This window comes from Dermacentor silvarum, chromosome 8 (genome assembly GCF_013339745.2).
Source record: "Dermacentor silvarum isolate Dsil-2018 chromosome 8, BIME_Dsil_1.4, whole genome shotgun sequence".
Taxonomy (NCBI): Eukaryota; Metazoa; Arthropoda; class Arachnida; order Ixodida; family Ixodidae; genus Dermacentor; species Dermacentor silvarum.
The window spans coordinates 54,262,277-54,282,859 of NC_051161.1; the positions used below are offsets into that span (position 1 = coordinate 54,262,277).

General features: G+C 47.0%; 1 protein-coding gene across 2 annotated transcripts in view; it reads right to left on the minus strand.

Moving 5' to 3' along the window:
- LOC119461256 (uncharacterized) overlaps nucleotides 1-20,583 on the minus strand; it is a 61,680-nt gene that overhangs the window by 13,016 nt on the left and 28,081 nt on the right. For both annotated transcript variants that reach the window (XM_049672147.1, XM_049672146.1), the window contains exons 9-15: nucleotides 20,142-20,304; nucleotides 17,989-20,025; nucleotides 15,390-17,152; nucleotides 10,978-14,893; nucleotides 9,350-9,550; nucleotides 6,025-6,197; nucleotides 2,251-2,586 (exon numbers count right to left, since the gene is read on the minus strand). In XM_049672147.1, coding sequence (XP_049528104.1) covers nucleotides 2,251-2,586; nucleotides 6,025-6,197; nucleotides 9,350-9,550; nucleotides 10,978-14,893; nucleotides 15,390-17,152; nucleotides 17,989-20,025; nucleotides 20,142-20,304 — 8,589 coding nt within the window. The remainder of the gene's footprint in view (nucleotides 1-2,250; nucleotides 2,587-6,024; nucleotides 6,198-9,349; nucleotides 9,551-10,977; nucleotides 14,894-15,389; nucleotides 17,153-17,988; nucleotides 20,026-20,141; nucleotides 20,305-20,583) is intronic.

Below are 20,583 nucleotides of genomic sequence, written 5' to 3' on the forward strand. Positions count from 1 at the left end.
ATAACAAAGTATTTCAGTTTTCTTAACTTCTTGTCCATAGAACACTCTGTCATATTTACTCGATTGTAATGCAACCGCGATTGTAACGCGAGGGGTGACTTTTCATTGCATCTATCAAGAAAGAATAAAACTGTGAAAGTAACACGAGGGGCGACTTTTTGGTGCGTCCAGCGAGAAAAAAAGAAGAAGACGAAGAAGAAAACTGCTAAAGTAACGAGAGACCACCGGATGCATGAAAAAGTCGCAGTTTCGGCCCAAAGGTGAAGCATCAATTGCGACAGCAAATTAGTAGAGAGCTATACGGAGTAAGGATAGTAGTTTTATCGGCTGCATAAACTTGGAAACATTCGCTTACTAACTGAATTAACAAGTATGGTGTCAGCGCGCACAAGCTAACATGAATAGACCACACTCTATGGCTGTAGACAACCACTGTCAGAACGCTGGCATGAGCAAACGCAGAAGCAGCAGCGAGTGAAGGTTCGTGCGGTCCATCGCTTCAACGGAAACTGAGCAGCGAAAGCACAACGCATACAAAGGTCAGAGCCGTGTGGAGATCGCTTTCAAGATACGGCGCGCGCAACAGCCCGCAGCTGCACAATGTACAAGTACGCTGTTGCGGCAGAGTCACCATGCTAAGCGGAGCAGCATCATATTCTGTACAAGTTCAAATGCAATAAGATCCTATCGCGCCATGCCCGCTGTATGCTTTGAGTGCAAGTGAAAGTGTGCAAGGGTGAGCTGTTGCGTACCGAATCGGCAGGGCGCATTCTTTCGTTGTTCCCATCGAGGCAGCTGCTTTCATCAGCGTCGCCCAGAAGGCGACAGTGCCCGACACCAAATGTCACAGGCAAACAGGCGCGCCAAACCGGAAGTGAGCAAACTTTGGTTGTTTCCCCCGATGCCACCCCCTTCATCAGCGGCCGCCTACCTGGCAACGCGGCGTGACACCGGCAGTGACGCAATGACAAAGAAGCTCACTTAGAAGCGACCGACCACAACCGCCACCGTTCGTGGAAGCGGGGATCAGCGCGAAGGCCATTCTCCCGACCCTGGCAAGATGACCGTCGGAGAGCAAGAAACCAAGTCACCGACTTTCAGTGGAAGGAGTGTGAACTCCCTGTTTTCGGATTGCCTTGTCCTTGCTTCGCGGGTTGACATCAGAGGCGGAGTTCGGTGAACAATACGACTCCTCTGATTGGCCGCACCAAGGTCATCTAATTCCCTGGTGTAGGGAACCAGGGAAGACGAACTACTTAAAAGAGGCCTCTCCAGTGTGACTGAGAGAGCTCTGACTAGACTTTGACTACTTGTTTCAATATGTAAATAAATGTTTCTCTTTCGCTCCTACTCCCGGACGTACTCATCCTCATGCCTGGCGGATTCCTGACTTTAACTCAACTCCGAGGCGCAACAAAGCCAAGAAGGATGATGGATCGATGAGCGCCGTCTTCCTGCGTGAGCAAAGGAAAAACGAGGGAGAGGGAACATGCTCGTGGTAACGCGACCAAGCGTGCAGGGAGAAGGAGAGTGGGAGCAGGTTGATGCCAATCTCTTTTTCTAGCGCGGCCGTGGCTGCACATGGGTGTCGGCGCAGCTGTTTTAGAGTTAATCTACCACATATGCAAAGTCTGGGTGGGCTGAGATGGCGTGGTGCTGAACATTGCATAATCTCGAGTTTTGGAGACACACTGAGAGAGAGACAAAGCATTCGCTCCCCACTGCCAGCGCCTTTGATGAGAGCATCGTCAGCCGTGGGGGCATCGTCAAACTATCAGCCGTGGGGGCAGTGTAGACACAAAGGCGGGACTGGCTTCGCTTCGTATCGTCGATGTGAAGATAGCATTGACAGAGCATGAAATTGCACCTTTCCTCGCCGACTCTCAAATTCAAAAAAATGAATTTCTTTTCTTATTCAAATTTGCTTTTTCCAATAGCCAGATAATTCGGAAGATATTGCGGCCCCTTCTGTGTAAGAAAAATCATTCGGTGATTGTACTTATTTGCATAAAAGATCAAGTTTCAATATAACAAAATTTCAATACTATAACGAAGCAAATTACCGATTTTACCGACTTCGTTATGTCGAGGCTTAACTCCACTGGTCTTTGAGATCTAGTATTTAGGTAATGGATTCAGCACCATAAACTGGCTTGGAAACCAGCTGTGTGATTTACTGAATTATTCCATTTCATCTTTTCTTATCAAAAGAAACTATTACTAGCTCAAATTGCTGCTTTACACACATACCGTGGTTGAGAAAAGAGCGACCGTTTCATTGTCGCTGTCTTCGAAGCAGCCGATGGAAGACCGTCTGCGGCAGACTTGGTAGTTGAAACCGACTGAGACACTGTTCTCTTAAAAAGCTTTGCGGCCGGAGTTCCAGTCGCAGATGCAGGGCTCCTGAGCGCTGAAACAGTCACGCAGAATTCTGCCTTGGATGGGCTCTGCGCACAGACACTCAGCTTCGTGACAAGGGGTGGCTGCTGCATAACTGTGGGAATGGACTTTGTGGCCGTGGCTGGAGTAGCACTTGCACTCTGCTCTTTATCTTCATCGTCCGCATCGACACTGGGCTTCTTCTCCCTGCAATACGGTGCAGCACAGACATTACACGTCAGTTCTCACATCTGTGGCGAATAGTCCAATTAACCCTTTCTGGTCTGAAGAGAAAATTTTATATTACACGCATCTGAACGACAAGTCGGGAAAAAAATAAAGGAAAAAATTCCAGCTCAGGTTTGTGGCAACGAATCGAAGGTGGTATATTCCTCATGAACTGCCAGAAACTAAATGTGCTGTAAGCAGTATGTGGTTCTTCAGGCTTCCCAATTCATAATCATAATGGAACAAATGTGGCCACAGATTCTTCAAAGACCAGCTTTTTTTTTTTTTTTTGCCACCCAAGGCAGGTTATAAGCATTAGACAGCAGACTCCAAAAAACAGAGCAAAGAGGCATGATGTGGCACAGGGACATTAGTGAAATTTCAAGGGGAAAACCTATTTACTTACAGCAAAAATTCGACAAAGTATGTAATCAGCATTGCCAACGCTCAAATTGCTGGAAATAGTTTCGTTGTTTGTTTGTTTGTTTTTCTCAATGCAGGATATTTCCTGCAACACATTACCATTCCTACAGGAGTCACAGGGCCGGAAAGGGTTAGGCTATGAGTTCCACTACACCACCACTGCCATGAAGCATGCCGATAGAAGCAGTCCTTAGTTGGCTGAAGGACAACTATGGTAAGAAACATGCTTGTACCATGACAAACCCGCTTAGCCTTCGAGATCACAAGGCCAGGGAGGTGAGAATTAAAATATTCTAGAAGTGGAGTGGAACCGAGGAAACACAACCGCCAACTTCACAGAAAATATCCACCAATGGCACTCTCCTCTACAATGATCTCCTTCAACGGACACCAACAATTTGGAAATGTTGGAAAATAAATTTGTTACCATGAGACGAAGAACAACAGTGAAGGAACGAAGACCACTGTCATCATATCACTGCCAGGTCCGCTGCACCATGCTCTGAAGGTGTTATAAAATCAGTCTACTCCGCTGGCTGGTCTGGGGCGGTTGCTCAAATCCTGGAGCATGCACTCAAGTTTTGAAAACCTGAATCTGCCAGCGGAAAGCAAATTTCTTTACGCAGGATGATCGGGGAAACATCCCCCACGTGCACTGTTCTGGAAACGATATTCAATTTTCTCAGGGTCTACGCTTTTCACAATCAATACAGGGACACTAAAAGAAAATACTAGGTTGAATTAGACTCGTATATAATTTGCCTAGAAGTAAATCGCTGCTTTCTATGTGCCTATATGTGACTTCGTTGCATAGAAAATTGCCACCCGAGCTGCTGCTCCTCAATTTGAATCGCTCGAACCATAACGAACGAGTTGATGTGATCCCCACGCAACCTGCCCCTCTGCCGATAACTGTAAATTGGCGAGTGCCGACGTCAAATGAAAGGTACAATGGTCCTTAATAGGTGGCGCTACTCCAAAATTCTACTTTTGTCCTTTTCTCGTTAGCAAAAGCTCTGTTCTTGCTACAAACGATGACGTGGTTATCACAGAAGCTTAACTTTCTAATATTGCTCGACTTAATATTTTTTTTCAGTGTCGCTTTAAGGTGGCGGTCCCACTCCGGCGGCACGAGCCCGCCGTTTTCAGTATTTTTGGAGCAACCGTGGCGGCTCTTCTACTTAGGATATAAAGTTGTCGTATATACCATAAAAAAGCTTAAATCTTGTAGATTCCAACTATATTTAGTATAAAGAAATCGACTAATGTGATTTAGAAATAAATGTTCAAGAACAAGCATGAGGTACATGGTTTTTGTGAACTGTGTCGCAGATGTGACCTTATTTAGAAGAAACACCGCATTTACGGCATTGCGGCTTGCTCTGTAGCTTTAGGACATATTTATCTATTTCCTAGACGTAGCAAAATAATGTTTTTTTTTTACTTTTTGGATAATTTGCTTTTGAAGATTGCCAAATATCGCAATTTTTTTTTTTTTGTAAACAGCCCGGCAACTACACATTCAAGAAAGCTAAATTTTGAATAAATTAGAGCTCAGAGAATTTCTATTTAGGACGCAAAATTTCATTCATGTACCTTTATTAGTTTTCCTAATAATGTGACCAAAATTAAGCAATATTTGGAATTCTGGTTCCACTTTTGCCAATTTTTGTGGGAAGGTACTAAAGCTACGAAGCTGTGGTTTAAAACTAATAAAGGTACATGAATTAAATTTTGCATCCTAAATGTTAATTCCTTGAATTCTAATTTATCCGCAATGCAGTAAATGCGGTAGTTTCTTCTAAATATGGTCACAACTGAGACACAGTTAGCAAAAACCATGTATCTCATGCTAGTTCTTGAACATTTATTTCTAAATAACATTAATCAATTTCTTTATATTATATATAGTTGGAATCTACAAGAGTTATGCTTTTTTTATGGTATATACGACAACTTTATATCCTAAGTAGAAGAGCCGCCACGGTTGCTCCAAAAGTACTGGAAACGGGAGGCTCGTGCCGCCGGAGTGGGACCGCCACCTTAAGGATCCCACAGATGGCAAATTGTTTTTTTTTCGTCCACTTTCGTTTCCCTGTATCATTTTCAATTAAAAACTGCAAATAGCTTCCCCAATGCATTCCTTGGCTTCATTATCTGTTGGCTTCTTATAGTTAATTAACAAAAATATCTAGCCCTTCGGTTCCCCTTCTCGTAAGGCATCCAGGTGATTTTGACATCAATGCTTTCAATGTAGCCCTCAAACTTATCGCTGAATCAGTGCCACAAAAGCAGAGCAAGACGGAGCACGCCACCTCAAAGAGCCGACAGGAAACAACCAATCGAACAAGCGAACTTGCTACAAATAGACTAATGGAATACAAATTCTTCAATCCAAAGTAAACAAGTTCGCTCCAGATTGACCAGTGAAATTCACTATTACTTTATTGCCCCACATTCCAAGCACTGTTTTACAGGTACATAAGTTTCACTGTTTCTGCGAATACACATAATGATCACGAGCAAAATTTTTAAATGTCCACATATGGACCTGGGCATGTTTAATTCCTTTCCTGTGATGGCTAGCATCATCACTGGAAGTACCTAAGTAGACAAAACGTGCACGTGATGGTCAGCAGATATGGCACAGATACTAGGCTGTGTCCTTCTAAGATTTCTAGCATGCAGTATTGGATGCCGCCTAATCTGAAAAGTCATGTTGACGAGCCATGCTGGTTCTCGACATTACGGGTTCTGCATCACTTCCCGTGAGGGATAATGGCTGTACTATTTAGTTTTCGTTCCAAAAATGTCTATTTTTGGGAACTCTTCGTGATGCATCGCCTCATATTCGAAACATAAAAAGTTTGCACAAAGGCTTCTCTGTCTACACTACCTGAAGACCAGCCCTTCTTTTTAATGGGTTTAAAAATGAATTGCAATTGGCTTTCCAGAACGAAGCTGAACTAACGACATATGAATGTGAATCCTTACAGTTCAGAAATGCGTCTCTTGTAGGTACGCATCCGTGTCCGCAGCCAGGCGACTGATTCTTTACTTCGAGCCAGCTCACTGTTGACGGAATCCAATTTGCTCCAAGCTTCAGCAATACCATCTTGCTTCTCAGACAGCTCCCTGCGCACATCTTCAAGCGCCATTTCCAGCTCCTGCAAACAAGAACCATCAAACCAAACATAAATACCTCAAAATTCAAGCTGGCAATAACAGCACAATACTACAATATTGCCTGAGATAATACATATTGCATGACAAAGCAACTTGCACATCTGACTTAATACATGACAAATTACAGGTAATGAATTCTGTTAACAGTACTACAAATGTGCGTTGGTAGAAAATACAAGTCTCCACAGAGTGATTTCTTTTATTTCCTAGCCAACGAAGTCCAAGCGGCAGAAATACACAGCTTATACCTGTGTCACACGGGCACATTTGGAAGACCTTCCAGTCGACGGCCTTCGAAACGCCACAGCTCTATCGACTCAAAGGAGTTGTCGCGCTGCTACACGGCACTTTTGAAAGGCCATTGAGTGGTTCAGGCGTTTCTAGCAAAATTGTATGGCGCTGCGGATCTTTATTTTCGTTTTCATGTCACCAAAAGTTAAACAGCATTAAAACCACTTAAAAGCACTATAATTTCTTTTATGTTTGTTTACGCATTAAAAAATTTGTTTATACATTGCCATACATATATGTTTAGTTTTTATGTTGTTGAGTAGCGAAACTGTGGCAACGTATGCACCACTCGATGCGGCTGCCACTTTGGTGTGTGTTTACATGTTTCAAGCTATGTGCAGTTCGCGCATATCAAGTGGCAAAAATACTTTATTGAATAATTAATAACACTCATATATATTATTTTTAGAGCATTTTGGTTTGATTTGTTCTTTCTAACTGTGAGTACGAGCACACTGTGAACGAGAGGGCATGTTCACGCTGTTTCCGCTTCCGTTGCTCAAAGGCCATCGAGATTTCGACAGAGTTGTAGGGTGCTCCGTTGACTCGATAGACTATTGACTCGGCGGCCTTCGAAACCGCCCGTGTAGCAGCTCAAACTTGACCTTGTAGTCAACCGACTATCGGTTGGAAGGCCTTCCAAATGCCAGTGTGACACGGGTATTATTTGCAGCAACACCGTTGTGGCGAGAGACATCAGTAAATATGTAATAACCACCAATGTAATCATTAATTATTCATAAATCTAATTAACTTATCTAGATCAGGACTGCGTTGATTTCTCTTGTTTGACAAGCGCGTCTTCCAGGAACGCCGATCACGCCCGCTCAGCGTGGCTCTAAAACGACGAAGCAACCAGTAGATGCACCCTAACGCTCCGCTCACACGGCTTTGTAGCGGAGCGTGGGCAGCGTTCTTCGTTCCGCTGCCGATGTGAGCGTTGTGCACACGTGCATTAGCGTACTCGCTAGCGTTCCACTGAGCAGCTGTGCGCAAATCGTGAGAACACGACAGTCTGAGCGGAGCGGACCATGAATGCTCTGCTAAAACTGTCTAATAATAAAATGGTGGCTGCCTAGCAGAAACCCCAAGACTTTAATAGGTATCCTGAGACTAGCCACAGTTTCGACATATCCACGAGGGAAACTGCGAGGAATTGCTAAGGTGTTTCTCCTAATGTTGTCCCTGCAAGCTGTTTCACATTGTGGGGCAAAGCAAAGCAAACTTCATGGTACATTTCAGATTATGAAAACATCAAGGTTGTGGGGATGCGCGACTCTCGCGCGTCTCCTGTGGTCCGGCTTCACCACGTGGCTGGGTGCCGGAGGCGGTCATAGTGGTTGCGGCGCGCTGCGAGAGATGGCGCGAGTGTCGCGATGCTAACGCCACCGAACAGCGGGGTGACTTAGGAGAAAAAGGTCGAAGGGCTCTCTTTGGATTGGGATCGGTGAGCGACGCGGACGTCCCGTGCGTGTGCCGATCCACGCTTCGCGAGACGTCTCGCGTGGCTCGGAGCGGGGCACCGTTATGGACGAACATGGACCGTTCGAACGCACCACCGTTCGCGTGACCGTACACGTGAACGACTAGCCGATGGTATCATAGCATGGGGTGAACATATTCGCTCGCTATCCGGTCGCGGTGAGTCGGACTTCCTTGATTTGTCGCGCGCCCATGTGAATGTTCTATTGGTAGTAATTCGGCTAGTGTGTATTAGTGTACGAAAGGTGCAATAAATGCCCTTTTGATTGTTTGCGCTACTGTGTTGTCGTTCCTTTCTCCCAAGAGCCCGAGTGAGACCCCACAAGGTGTAGTCTGAGGTTTCATGATGAGTGGGCATGCCTTGAATGCGGTATGGCTTTTTTAATTTTCTGATTGCAGTGTGGGTCCTGATCTAGATAATAAGTTAATTAGTTGTATGAATAATTAATGATTAAATTGGTGGTTATTACATATTTACTGATGTCTCTCGCCACAACGGTGTTGCTGGAAATAAGCTGTGTATTTCTGCCGCTTGGACTTCGTTGGCTAGGAAATAAATAAAATCACTCTGTGGAGACTCGTATTTTCTACCAACGCATGTTCGCAGTACTGTTAAGCAGAATTCATCACCTGTAATTTGTCATGTATTAAGTCAGATGTGCAAGTTTCTGTGTCATGTAATATGTGTTATCTCAGGCAATATTGTAGTATTGTGCTGTTATTGCCAGCTTGAAATGCTAGCGGAGCGTAAGCAACGCTCTGCTAAAGCTAGACAGTTGTAGCAGAGCGTTGCTTACGCTCTGCTCCGCTAACATTTCACGCACACAGCTGACTGCATGAACTGCGTTGATTTCTCTTGTTTGACAAGCACATCTTCCAGAAACGCCGGTCACGCACGCTCAGCGTGGCTGTAAAACAACAAAGCAACCAGTAGACGCACCCTAACGCTCCACTCACACGGCTTCGTAGCGGAGCATGGGCAGCGTTCTTCGTTCTGCTGCCGATGTGAGTGTTGTGCGCGAATCGTTAGGACATGATTGTCTGAGCGGAGCGGACCGTGAACGCTCTGCTAAAACTGTCTATTACTACTGCTCAGCTTTAATTTCACAATTGCAACATGCACTTTAAGGGAACAATAAGAAATTAACCTGGGAATCTTTTTGAATAGCAACCTGGATGTCTGTCATGCAAATAATGTCCGCCTCTTCAGTTATCCACCTCAACAGGTCGAACTGCACTGCAGGTTCCATGCAATATTATTTTAAAACATGCTCGAACCACAAAAGACACAGCATAGTCAAGATCATGCGGTAGCCTCGTGGTGTGACAAGACATAGCTGCACAAGAGAAGGTCAAGTACCTGAATGCGCGTGCCGCCACCAGATTGTTGCAGCTCGGTTTCAACTTGTGCCAGTCTGCTGCGAAGCTTCTCAGCCTCGGCGTCCAGGGCTCTGCATTCTTTCTCCTGGCGCCTCATGGTTGCCTTTGCGGTGGATATTTTGCACTCAAGCTCTTTGTACCTCGTCTCCGATGTGGACAGCTGAGACCTCAATGAAGCAACCTGCAGAGAAATTCAAACATGCTGCTTTAAAAACAAGTGTGCAGGGATGTCAATGGCACTGTTGGTACTTAACTATTTTTGGCCTTAGTCATAAGATTGCAACTCGAAACATTCCTTTTTATTTTAGCGAAAAGTCACTAAGTGAATCCAGACTTGCAAGATTTTGTTTTTGTTTTAATTGTCCCTAGACGTCCTATTATTCTTTCAACTACCACTCAAAATTAAACCTCCTGCAGTATCGCCTCAATGGTCAGAATGCCAGAAGAGAAAACAATCCCCAAATTTCCAAAATGGCATCAGATCTCAAGATCGTGCTTCGCTTAGAAAAGCAGCTCTGATGCACCCAGATGGCTCACTGATAAACTCTTCGGTACATCCTTATAGTAGCGACAAATGGAGAGACATATATTCCCTTTGGGACAATATGGGTGCCATTTCCTAGAAAATGTTGAAGGGTGCACATGCATAAGCCCAATGGCTGGCGCGTATGAAGTGTTGCGCTTCATGTAACGTCATCACTGGCATTGCCTAAGGAGGAAAAAAGGCGTAGAATTTGGAAACATGGAGGAATGAAATAACTAGGAGGGAGCATTACATCACGCAACTAGCCTTCGCAAGCCAACTCTCCGTGAGGCGCCGCTCTGACCAGTGACGAAGGCACAAAAAGCAATGGAATCGCCTTGAAATCGTTGTGTTACCTCAGTCCAGATTAGCAGTAACAGTGTCGTTGGGTCGAAAGAAATAAGTGTGCACTACCCTTGCTGCTATTAGTGCTTCAAGATTGTTAGGTGTCTTGAGCAAACGTTTAGACCTCTCCACAGTGCCACCTGATGCAACTACGGAGGTTTCGTCAGGTGACAACCTAAGAGGGTAGTGGCAGTCATGGCACTGTTCAGCAGAATTCATATATGTGCAAGCAATTACATTCAATCATTTCTGCGATGGCAGAGGTACCGTTTTTCGATATTGCCGTCTCTTAGCAAGTATTTTTTTTTAACTTGGAGGCTCCGAGGACAGGTGTGGTGTGGTTTTGTGCGAGGAGCTCCCATTTAATTTTTCGAGTAGATTTGATGCACATCCATAGGCCAGAACTTTCAGCGCTTGTTGATGGCAGCCATCTTTCACCAGGGACTATATAAACAGGTGGAATGAACGGCCACGATAGCACTCAGCCTGTCCTTATCGAAATGCTTGTTGCCAGTGTTCAGTCACCATCGGCTTTCACGTCATCAAACCTGCAGCCCCTGCACAGGCCACGCCAACAGATGACAAACGAGGTCGAGATTAGGTGCACCTGCTTTAAAAGTGGAAGTGAGAGTAAAAGGTACTCGTCCACAGATGAGATTGGCTGTCATCGTGTGCTGAAGGAACCCGCAACAGCAACTAATATAGATAACTAACAAAAGGAGATTCAAATTCACGCTTACCAATGCCTCTAGCTCGTCCCGCTTCTCTTGGGCAACTTGAAGCTCAGACTTGGACTGTTTGTGAGCCTCCAAAAGTTCTTCGTGTTTTTTCACACTTTCCTGAAGCTTTTCACTAGCAATCTTCAGTTCGTCTTGAAGTAAGGATTTAGCACGTGATGCCTTATCAAGCTGACTGCGGACATCCTTGAGGTCACTTTGGATACACTGGATATCAGAGCCTTTCTCTTCTAGTAACTGCTTAAGGCTGCATGCCTCATCTTCAGCCTGTCGGCATTTCTGTTGTGTCAGTTCTACCTCGGTCGTCAGTTGCTTCACCTGCTGTTCGAGAGATGAATTGACGTTTGCGACCGCTGCAGCTTCCTGTTGGGCACTCTTGAGACGGTCTTCAAGCTGCTTCTGCTTATCCAACTGCTCGACTGCCAAAGATTGAGATTCTTGAAGCTTCTGATTGACCATGACAAAATCTTTTTGAGCACATTCCATTTCCAACATTTTCTTGTCCAGCGAAAGTTGCAAAGCCTGCATTTCACCTTCCACTCGAGCACAGTTTTCTTTTGCAACACGCAACTCTTGCAGCAGCGTGTGTGCCTCAGCCTCTAATGCCGACTTGGAAGCTGACAGGTTGCCGATCTCATTTTGAGCCATTCTCAGCTGACTTTCACTCTCTCTCTGCTCTGCGGCCAATTGTGCAAACTGGGACTTGGACTGCTCAAGTTCGTCCCTAAGTTCGTCAAAGTCCGCTTGCAGTTTTTCCATATCCGAAGCTTTCTTCTCCAGCGTCTGCTTCATGGACTGCACTTTGTCTTCTGCTCGAGAGCAGTCCTCTTTGGTGGCATCTAACTTCTGTGACAGCTCAGACACTTCGTTTTCAAGAGCCAGTTTTGAGGACGACAGCGTGGCGATTTCATCTTGAGCGACTTTCATCTGGCGCAGATGTTCCTCCTGTTCAGCAACCAAACGTGTCAGCTCAATTTTTGACTGCTCAAGCTGGATGCTTATTGCGTGAAGGTCACGTTGAAGCTGTTCGGATTTTAACGTCTTCTCGTCCAGCAAGGCTCTAATATGTTGAGCTTCACGATCTGCCTGGGTGCGACCTTCTGTCGCAACGTCCACCTTCTGCAACAATGCAGAAACTTTCTCTTCTAGAGCTGCCTTTGAAGCCAACAGATCCTTGATTTCATCGCGGGACAAACTCAGTTGATGCAGGTACTGCTGCTTCTCCTCAAGAATCTCCTCTAAATTGAATCTCGTTTGCTCGTGCCGCTCGTGTTCAGCCTCGTACTGCTGCTGAAGCCGCTCATTGATGGCATTTCTTTCCTGCAGAAGGGACTCGAGTGACTGGTGTTCCTCCTCTGCAGATCTTAGCATCTCTGCTATCGACTCTTTTTCCTCTGTCAACAGCTGAATGTTATTTTCGAGGGCAAGTTGTGCGGCAGCTTGTCTCCTGGTTTCTTCCTGAGAAGACTGAAGAGCCTGCTCAAGCTTTGCTTGTTCTGCAACTTGCCGAGCGACGTCTGACGTAAGAACAGCCGTGTTCTCCTTCTCAAATGCAAGCTGGTCTCTCAGCACCTGCAGAGCACCACTAGACATTTCGGCCGAGGCCTGCAGACATTCCTGTTCATGCATCAGCTGCTTTAGCTCCTGCGCCTGGCGTTCATTGCGGTCCTTCAGTGCCTCAACCTGCCCCTTCAGCTCGGCCTCCGAAGTCTCAACAGACTGCAGTTTCGCCTGCAACTGGGAAAGCCCTTCAAGGTCCTTCTGGGCAGCCTCGTACTGTGCTTTCAAGTCATTAAGCTTGCCTTCCAACGCAGAAACAAGCTGTCGCAGTTCTTCAATTTCGCGTTCCTTGGGTCTTAGAAGCTGCAGCTCCTCTTCCAGGGTGGCTATCAGCTGCTCTTTGTCGGTCAGCTGCAGTTGCACCTGTCTTGAGGAAGTCTGGAACACCAGGAGTGACGCAATGTGCTCGTCCCGAGCGTTTTTCTCTTCCTCCAGAGAAGCGACACGCATTCTCAACTCCTCCAGTTCCTCCAGTTTCAACACGAGTCTGTCCACGTCGGCCTGGAGCATTCGGTTCTCTTCCAGCAGGGAATCGGAAATGAGCAGCTCCTGCTCCTGCTCCTCAGCCTGCTGCAGCACAGTCCGCTTCTCTTCTTCGAGCCTCTCACGCTCCGCATGTGCCTGGGAGCACTGCTCGCGAAGCTCGGACACTTCCAACAGCGCAGTGTACTTTTCGTCTACCAGCTGCTGAAACTGGCTGCTGAATTCCTGCTGCCTTCGGCTTAGGGCGTCTCTCAGCACACTCAAGTCCACTCCCGTGTCTCCGACAGCAGAGATTTCAGTGACAGGCACGTCCATAGCCATGCAAATGCTGCGAATCTCAGCCACTTGATTCTCCAGCACTGTTCTGACGCGTTGCAGCTCTTCCGTTTGAGTGACAAAACGCTCCTGAAGCACTTTGTTACTTGCGAACAGCTCATCAGTGCTCGACCTCATGGCAGCGAGCTGCCGGCTTTCATCCTCTAGTCTCTCTTCTGTTTCTTTTTTCTTGCGCCTCATTTCGGACAGCTCCTTATCCAGCTCGTCAACTTGCTCAGTCAGCTTCAGACTCGCTTCTGAGGCTGCTTTGGCATCTGCGAGATCAGTGAGGAGTTTGTCATTTTCAGCCTGTGCCTTTTCAATGGCATCCTTTGCTTGCGAGAGCTCAAACTGAACTCTCTGGTTTTCTGCTTCTGCTATAGTGCACTGAACCTGAAGTGCCGTGGCACTTTCTTCATACTTTTGCTTCTCAGCATACGTGGCCTGAAGCGTGTCTTCAACCTCTTCCAGTGCACTGCTTAGCTGCTTGACAGTCAGCTGATACTCCTCAATCTTCTTCCATAACCTTTCTCTCTCAGCTACGGCAGTCACGTTCGCCTGCTGCTCCACGGCGATCAGTTCAAGTTTTAATTGACCAAACTTTTCTTCCTGTTCCTCCAGCTGTTGCCTCAATGCCTTCACTGTAGCCTGCTCGTCCAAAAGGCTCTGCTGGAGAGCACATGTGCCTTTTTCGAGGTCCTCCCTTTGCTGAAGAGTGGACTGCACAAACTGCCGAAGCAAGGCAACTTTTGTCACCACAAAGGGCTTATCTTCGCTCACATCCTCAACAGCAACTGCATCATCATGCAGAATCTGCATAACTTCGGCTGAGGTTTCTTTCACTTGTACGAGGAATTCGTTAAAGTGCGTGGCCCACATCTCAAGGTAGTCGAGAAGCTTTGCACATTCCTCGCCTTGCATCTCGGGTCTGATTTCATCCACAGCTTCCTCGCTGCCAAACCCTGCAAGCGCTCTCAAGAAGGCATTTAGCTTGACTGCTAGCGCCACAAGCTTTGCCTTCAACGCTTCACTCTTGTCCATCTTGGGTTCTGGCCGAGACGGGAGTTCTTGCAGACCTCCTTGCATGTCAGAAGAGCTCTGTTCTTCTTCGAAAGAAGCATAACATTCTTCATCTGTGCTGCTGTCCTGGCCACCAGCAGGCGAGAAGAAAACTGATGCAGCAGCCTCAACGGTTCCATCACACTGCACACGCAGCTCGGACACCACGTTGACAGCACATGGAGATTCTTGCGCTTCGAGGCGAGGCAGCCTTCTCTTCAGGAGGTCCACAGATTCGTGCAGTGCAACGTATTCTTCTTCGACCTGCCGGGCATACTGTGATAGACGTGGAACCCTAGTCAACACCTGAGGAGGTGCCGTTGTCTGATTCAGAAGGCCCTGCAATGATTGACGCAGTGCTGCTAGCAGGTTACACACGTGGGCCATCTTCTCGGTCAGCTCATCCTCACTACTGTCGGTCGAAGACATGGTAAGCTCGCATGTGGACAAGTTGGTCAAATCAGTTTCACCCAAGGCTGCTTCAGTCTGGCAACGTGAAGAACTGTAAAGAAATACATTTTATTTTTATTTTATTTTTTTGCTTTTAGAATTGTGCAAGCATATAAAAGATCTCCAAGAGCAGCTCAGATTCCAAAATTTCTGTTCTTTACAGTTGATTCATGATAATTAAAACTTAGATAATTCAAGATTACAATAAATTCACAAAAACCTTAAGACATAGAAAACTTTAATAAAGGAATTATGCGCTTAAGACACACATTTGTTGAACCGAGAATATTTAGATACCGTTTGTTGTTTCAATGCGTAATTCTGTAGAGAACAGATGTCGCCACAGGCTACTTGACCGGTAGTACAGATGGGATTAATTATATGAGTGGTGTCCTATGTATGACCTATTCAGCAAGACAGTAGATGCAGCAGCCACAGTCAGCAAAAACTAGGAGGCTTCGCCTAGAAAGCTTCACTTTAAAGAGCAAGACCTCTACAATCTAAAGACCAGCTGAGATAACATCACATGCTAAACAATCAAGGCTCACCTTGCACGGTGAAGACTGGCAGATTCATCCGAGGACTCCATAATGTCACTTGCTGCATTAGCCATAACGGTGCTGTCCTGCATAGTGCAATCAAGGAAGGCCCCTGGCACCTGGGCGAACGATGGGGACTCTGCCCAAGGTTTAACTACACTGGCAAGGCTCTTCAACCTATCAATCCGTTCCATCACTGCTTGCCGCTGAGCCAACACCTGCTGCAGTGATGACTCCACGCATGCGACCCCATCCTCAGGATGCTGTTCTTGCGCATCAACAAGCCACTGGCGTCGTTCCTGGAGGTGCCCGTGACGAGCTTCCAACGCGCTGCTCAGGTCCTCAAGGCATCCGACAGCGACCCGGTACATCTCAAAAAGTACGGCAGCAACTTCCGGCAACCAGACACTCTGCTGCTGCGCAGTGTCGCAGTCCCTGATGTATTCGAGCAGTCTCAGCGGTTTTGTCGCCTCTCTTTCCAAGGCCTCCACGAGTGCCAAGCCGAGTTCTTGTTCTCGAGCCGCTGCGTCGTTCCGCAGCCGCATCATTGTCACACATAGCTCGTCCCTCTCACCATTTCGCTCAACGAGCTGGCGCCTGAGCTCTTCCACGTCCTCCTGGACGCTTTCAAGGGTGGTCAGTCCCTCCCTGAACACCACAGACTCCGTCTCCTTTAAGGAGGTCTTTTCTGCAACCAAGGGAACCATCACACGTTCCTTCTCTTCCAGCTGACTTTCAAGTTGCAGCTGCCGCTGTCGGGCAAAGTTTAGTTCCTGTTCTCTGGCCTCAGCTTCATTCTGCAGTTGCATCCTTGTCACATGCAACTCATCCCTCTCCCCATTACGCTCAACGAGCTGCTGCCTCAGCTCTTCCGCATCTTCCTGAAGGCTCTCAAATGTCGCCAGTCTCTCCCTCAAAGCCACAGCCTCGGCTTCTGCTTCTTTCATGCGAGACTGTTCCTCAACCAAGGCAGCTATGACACCTTCCTTCTCTTCCAGCTGACTTTCAAGTTGCAGCTGCCGCTGTCGGGCAAAGTTTATTTCCTGTTCTCTGGCCTCAACTTCATTCTGCAGTTGCATCATTGTCACATGCAACTCATCTCTCTCCCCATTACGCTCAACAAGCTGCTGCCTCAGCTCTTCCGCATCCTCCTGAAGGCTCTCAAAAGTCAACAGTCTCTCCCTCAAAGCCACAGCCTCGGCTTCTGCTTCTTTCAAGCGAGACTGTTCCTCAACCAAGGCAGCCATGACACCTTCCTTCTCTTCCAGCTGACTTTCAAGTTGCAGCTGCCGCTGTCGGGCAAAGTTTATTTCCTGTTCTCTGGCCTCAACTTCATTCTGCAGTTGCATCATTGTCACATGCAACTCATCTCTCTCCCCATTACGCTCAACGAGCTGCTGCCTCAGCTCTTCCGCATCTTCCTGAAGGCTCTCGAAGGCGGCCAGTCTCTCCCTCAACGCCAGAGCCTCGGCCTTTGCATTTTTCATACACGACTGTTCCTCAGCCAACATAGCGATGGCAGCTTTCTTTTCTTCCAGCTGCTTTTCGAGCTGCACCTGTCTCTGTTCAGCTTCTTGCAGCTTGCCGTCTGCAGTGTTGAGAGAGTGAGAGAGCGAAGCTGTTTTCTCTTTCAGTGCATCCAGTGCTGCCTGTGTGCTGGCTGCGAGGTCCTCAAGCTCGCGGATGCGGGCGTCTTTTTCAGTTACAACTACAAGTGCTTGCTCCAAGCAGCCTTGCGTTGAAGCCAACTGTAGCAGTCCTTCGTCTCGTTCCTAGACAGAGGAAACAAGCAGGAAAGTCCCATATGTCAGTCGAAACTCAAAGAGCAGGTATCAAAAATTTGGTATGGTGGAAATTTCACTGCTAATTACAACAATGCTAACCACGAAAGGTCATTCCAGTAATTTCGATTTTCAGCATACAGTTGAACCTCAATATAGTGAACACAGGTATAACAAATTATCTATATATAACAAAGTAAAGGTAGAGTAAGTACAACATTTCTTTTTTCTTTTTGCCAGTATCAGTGTGTATGTTTGTAAGAAATATTGCATATATAAAAAGGTTAAATTGTGCTACCTTACATGGCAAACATACAAGTTAACATAAAAAATAATACAAGGCCACCAAAGCAGAACCTCAGTGCTACCTTTGACAGCATATAGTATGTACCCCTGCTTGATTTTTGCCACAACTTGTTTTATTTGCATGTAGCTATGACTCGTTATGATTACCTTGTTTCTATGGCAATGTTATTTACTGAAAGCTAGGTGGGCAGGCACCTTCCTCTGTTAACATTGTTTCCGGGGCAGTGCTTCGTTTGTATAATCTTCCCCCCCCCCCCCCCCTTTTGGGGCTTGCCTTAAACAATGTGCATAAATTCTTTGTTGCTAATTTCAGTTCTTTGATTGCTACGAATGTGCACATACAAGAGTTTTACATTGGTATTCAAACCAGCTACTGAGACTGTGTGAGTTAGCTAACGCGAATTGTGTGAGTGGCAAGACTTACAAACATACTGAAAGCTATGAACTTGAACACGTCAAGAGCATTAGTAGGTGCCACTGTTACCGCTGTTAACCAAAAAGAAAAAAAAAAAAGCACTGACCGCATTTCTGTCCACGAGATCATGCTCTAACGCCTGTCGCTCAGCAGTTTCTTCATCTCGCTGGCATGACAACACATTCAGTCGGACGCGAAGTTCCTGCTCCCTCAATGTCGCCTCCTCGCACTTGTTCCTCAGAGCTTCGCACTGCTGCTCAAACTCCGAGCACTGCCTTGAGGCCGCCACCAGCTGTTCCCGCAATGTGCCCAGCTCCTTCTCTTTCTCACAAAGGTCCGCGATTGTCTTCTTGAGCTCCTCGATATCAGAGATTTTCTGACAGAGCTCTCCCTGAATACGGGCCACTTCGTGCGTGAGCAGCTTGTCGACCTTCTCCTGCAGAGTGTCGACTTGGGCACTCTTAACTTCGAGCTGGCTGGCAAGTACGATGTGCTCCGCTTGCAGCTCCTCGATCTTCCTCTTGCTCGAAGCAAGCTCCTCTTCCAGTGCCACCTGCGCAAACAACAACTCTTTCTTTTCTTTGACCAATGCTGCGTACTGCTCAGTCTGTTCGGCAAACTTGGCATTCACGGCCTCGAGCCTGTCGACAGTGGCGCCGTGCTGTTTAAGCTCCTGGCACAGCTCAGTCTTCAGGTTGCTTATCTCTTTTGTTGCCAGCGAAAGCATCTCCTCGAGAGCTCGCTTCTCTTCGCCTGTCTTTGCAAGCAAAGCCTGCTCCTTCTCTTGTGCATTTGTGATATGCTCCTTTAGTTCTTCCACAATGACTTCTTTCTCCTTGACAAAGGCAGTTAGGGAAAGAACTTCACCATCCTTAGACTCGATGAGTTTAAGGCATTGCTGGTACTCCTGCTGCAGCGTAGCATACTTCTCGGCTGCCGTCGCAAGCTCCGACTCCAGCGCGTTCTTGGATGATTCGATTTCACTGAGGCTCACGCTTTGTTGCTCCAGCAGCTTGGAGAGCTCTTTCTCTGCGGAGATGTCTTGTTTCAGCGCCGTGATCTCGGCTTCTTTCTCTTCCGCAAGCCGTCGATGATCGGCCTCTGCTTGCTCAAGGTTCTGCACCTTCTGCACAGTGTCGTCCAGCTCCTTCTTCATTCCCTCGAGGAGAACCTCCCTCTCCTTGAGGGCCAACTCGTGTTCCATCAACGCTCTGTCGCTTTTGAGCAGTTGGTCCATCACCGACCCGAGCTCGACTTCCACTTGCTGGGCATTCTTCTGCAGCGTTTCGGCCTGGCTTTCAAAATCTTTCAAGGCTGCTTCCTTCTCGGAGAGGTTCTTAAGCAGAGTCATCTTCTCGCTTTCCCTTTCAGACAGCAAGCTCTCAAGCTCTCGCACATTTGTTTCACTCTGGGAAAGCTGCGCCCTGGATTCTTTGAGAGCACTCTCGAGAGCGGGTATCTTTTCACATTCTGCCATCTGACGCGCTAATTCTACTCGTAGAACCTCTCTCTGTTTTTCGCTATCTTCCAAAGCAGCCTTGATTTCATCACTGAGGTGTGTAGCGTCCTCAAGGTCCTTTCTTAGTTTCTCCGCACTGGCAACAAGATCCCTGCTGACCGCAATTTCCTTTTCGAGGCTCGCAGCCTGCGCTTGTTCATACAATATATTCGATGACATTTGCTGCACTTCATTCGAAAGCTGCTTTATAGTGTCGTCTAGGGCCTGCTTTGATTTGGTAAGGGAGGACACCTCCTGTTCTTTTTCGTGGAGTGTCCTAGCGAGGGCACGACTCTCTTCAGCAACCTTGCGCAGGTCCTGAACTTCTCGCTCCAGGGTCAACGCTTTCTCAGACGCTTCCCTTTCACGTCGTTCACAGTCCTCCAGCTTCAACTCCAGCTTTTGAATTCTCACACCACTGTCCGCAGCGGTCCGCTGCGACCTGTCAAGTTCTGCCCGCAGCCGCTCCGTATTGCCATCACTCTGGTGGACAGCCTGCCGAAGCTCTTCGATTTTTTGCTTCGCCTCTTGCAGCTGAGCCTCGAGGTTCTGGCACCGAGTCGACTCGCGCTGCAACTCGGAACGGCACTGGGAAAGATCTTTTTCCAGGTTTTGCTTGTGGTTTTCCATGGCGAGGAGTTGGTTCTGCAATCAAAGAATGCTTGCCTATTAGAAAGAAGTATACTGCAACAAAGAAGGCAGAACTTGCCTCGCAATTGGTCGGTGGAGGGTACAAAAATACCAAATATAACTGCACTTACCTTGGTGTTAGACAACTGGCCTTGTAACTGCACCAAGTCCTGCGATTGTCGTTCCAGATCTTGCACAGATTTGTGCAGCTGCTTCTCTAGCTGACGAGCCTCTCGATTTGCATTGTCAATGGCAGTTTCCAAGTCGCGAACTTTAACTTCCAAGTTTGCATTCCTGAGAAACAAAAGTAAAATATGCAAGGTGAGAGGCCAATTCTCACTATAACTCAGCTCAAATTGGAGCCTAGCTACCTTATTTGCCACCTCAACCAATAAATGATCTCTTCTGCCATACCTACCCACACTTGCCAAAGCAGTCTAACTCTTACACTGTGCCTCAGCCCGACATTTTTTCTCATTCCAAACCATGAACAAGCTTAACCCTCCTCTTTTCAGCTATCATTTGCTGATGTTGTGGCCGGGGCTTGGAAGATGTGGGAAGTTCACACACTGT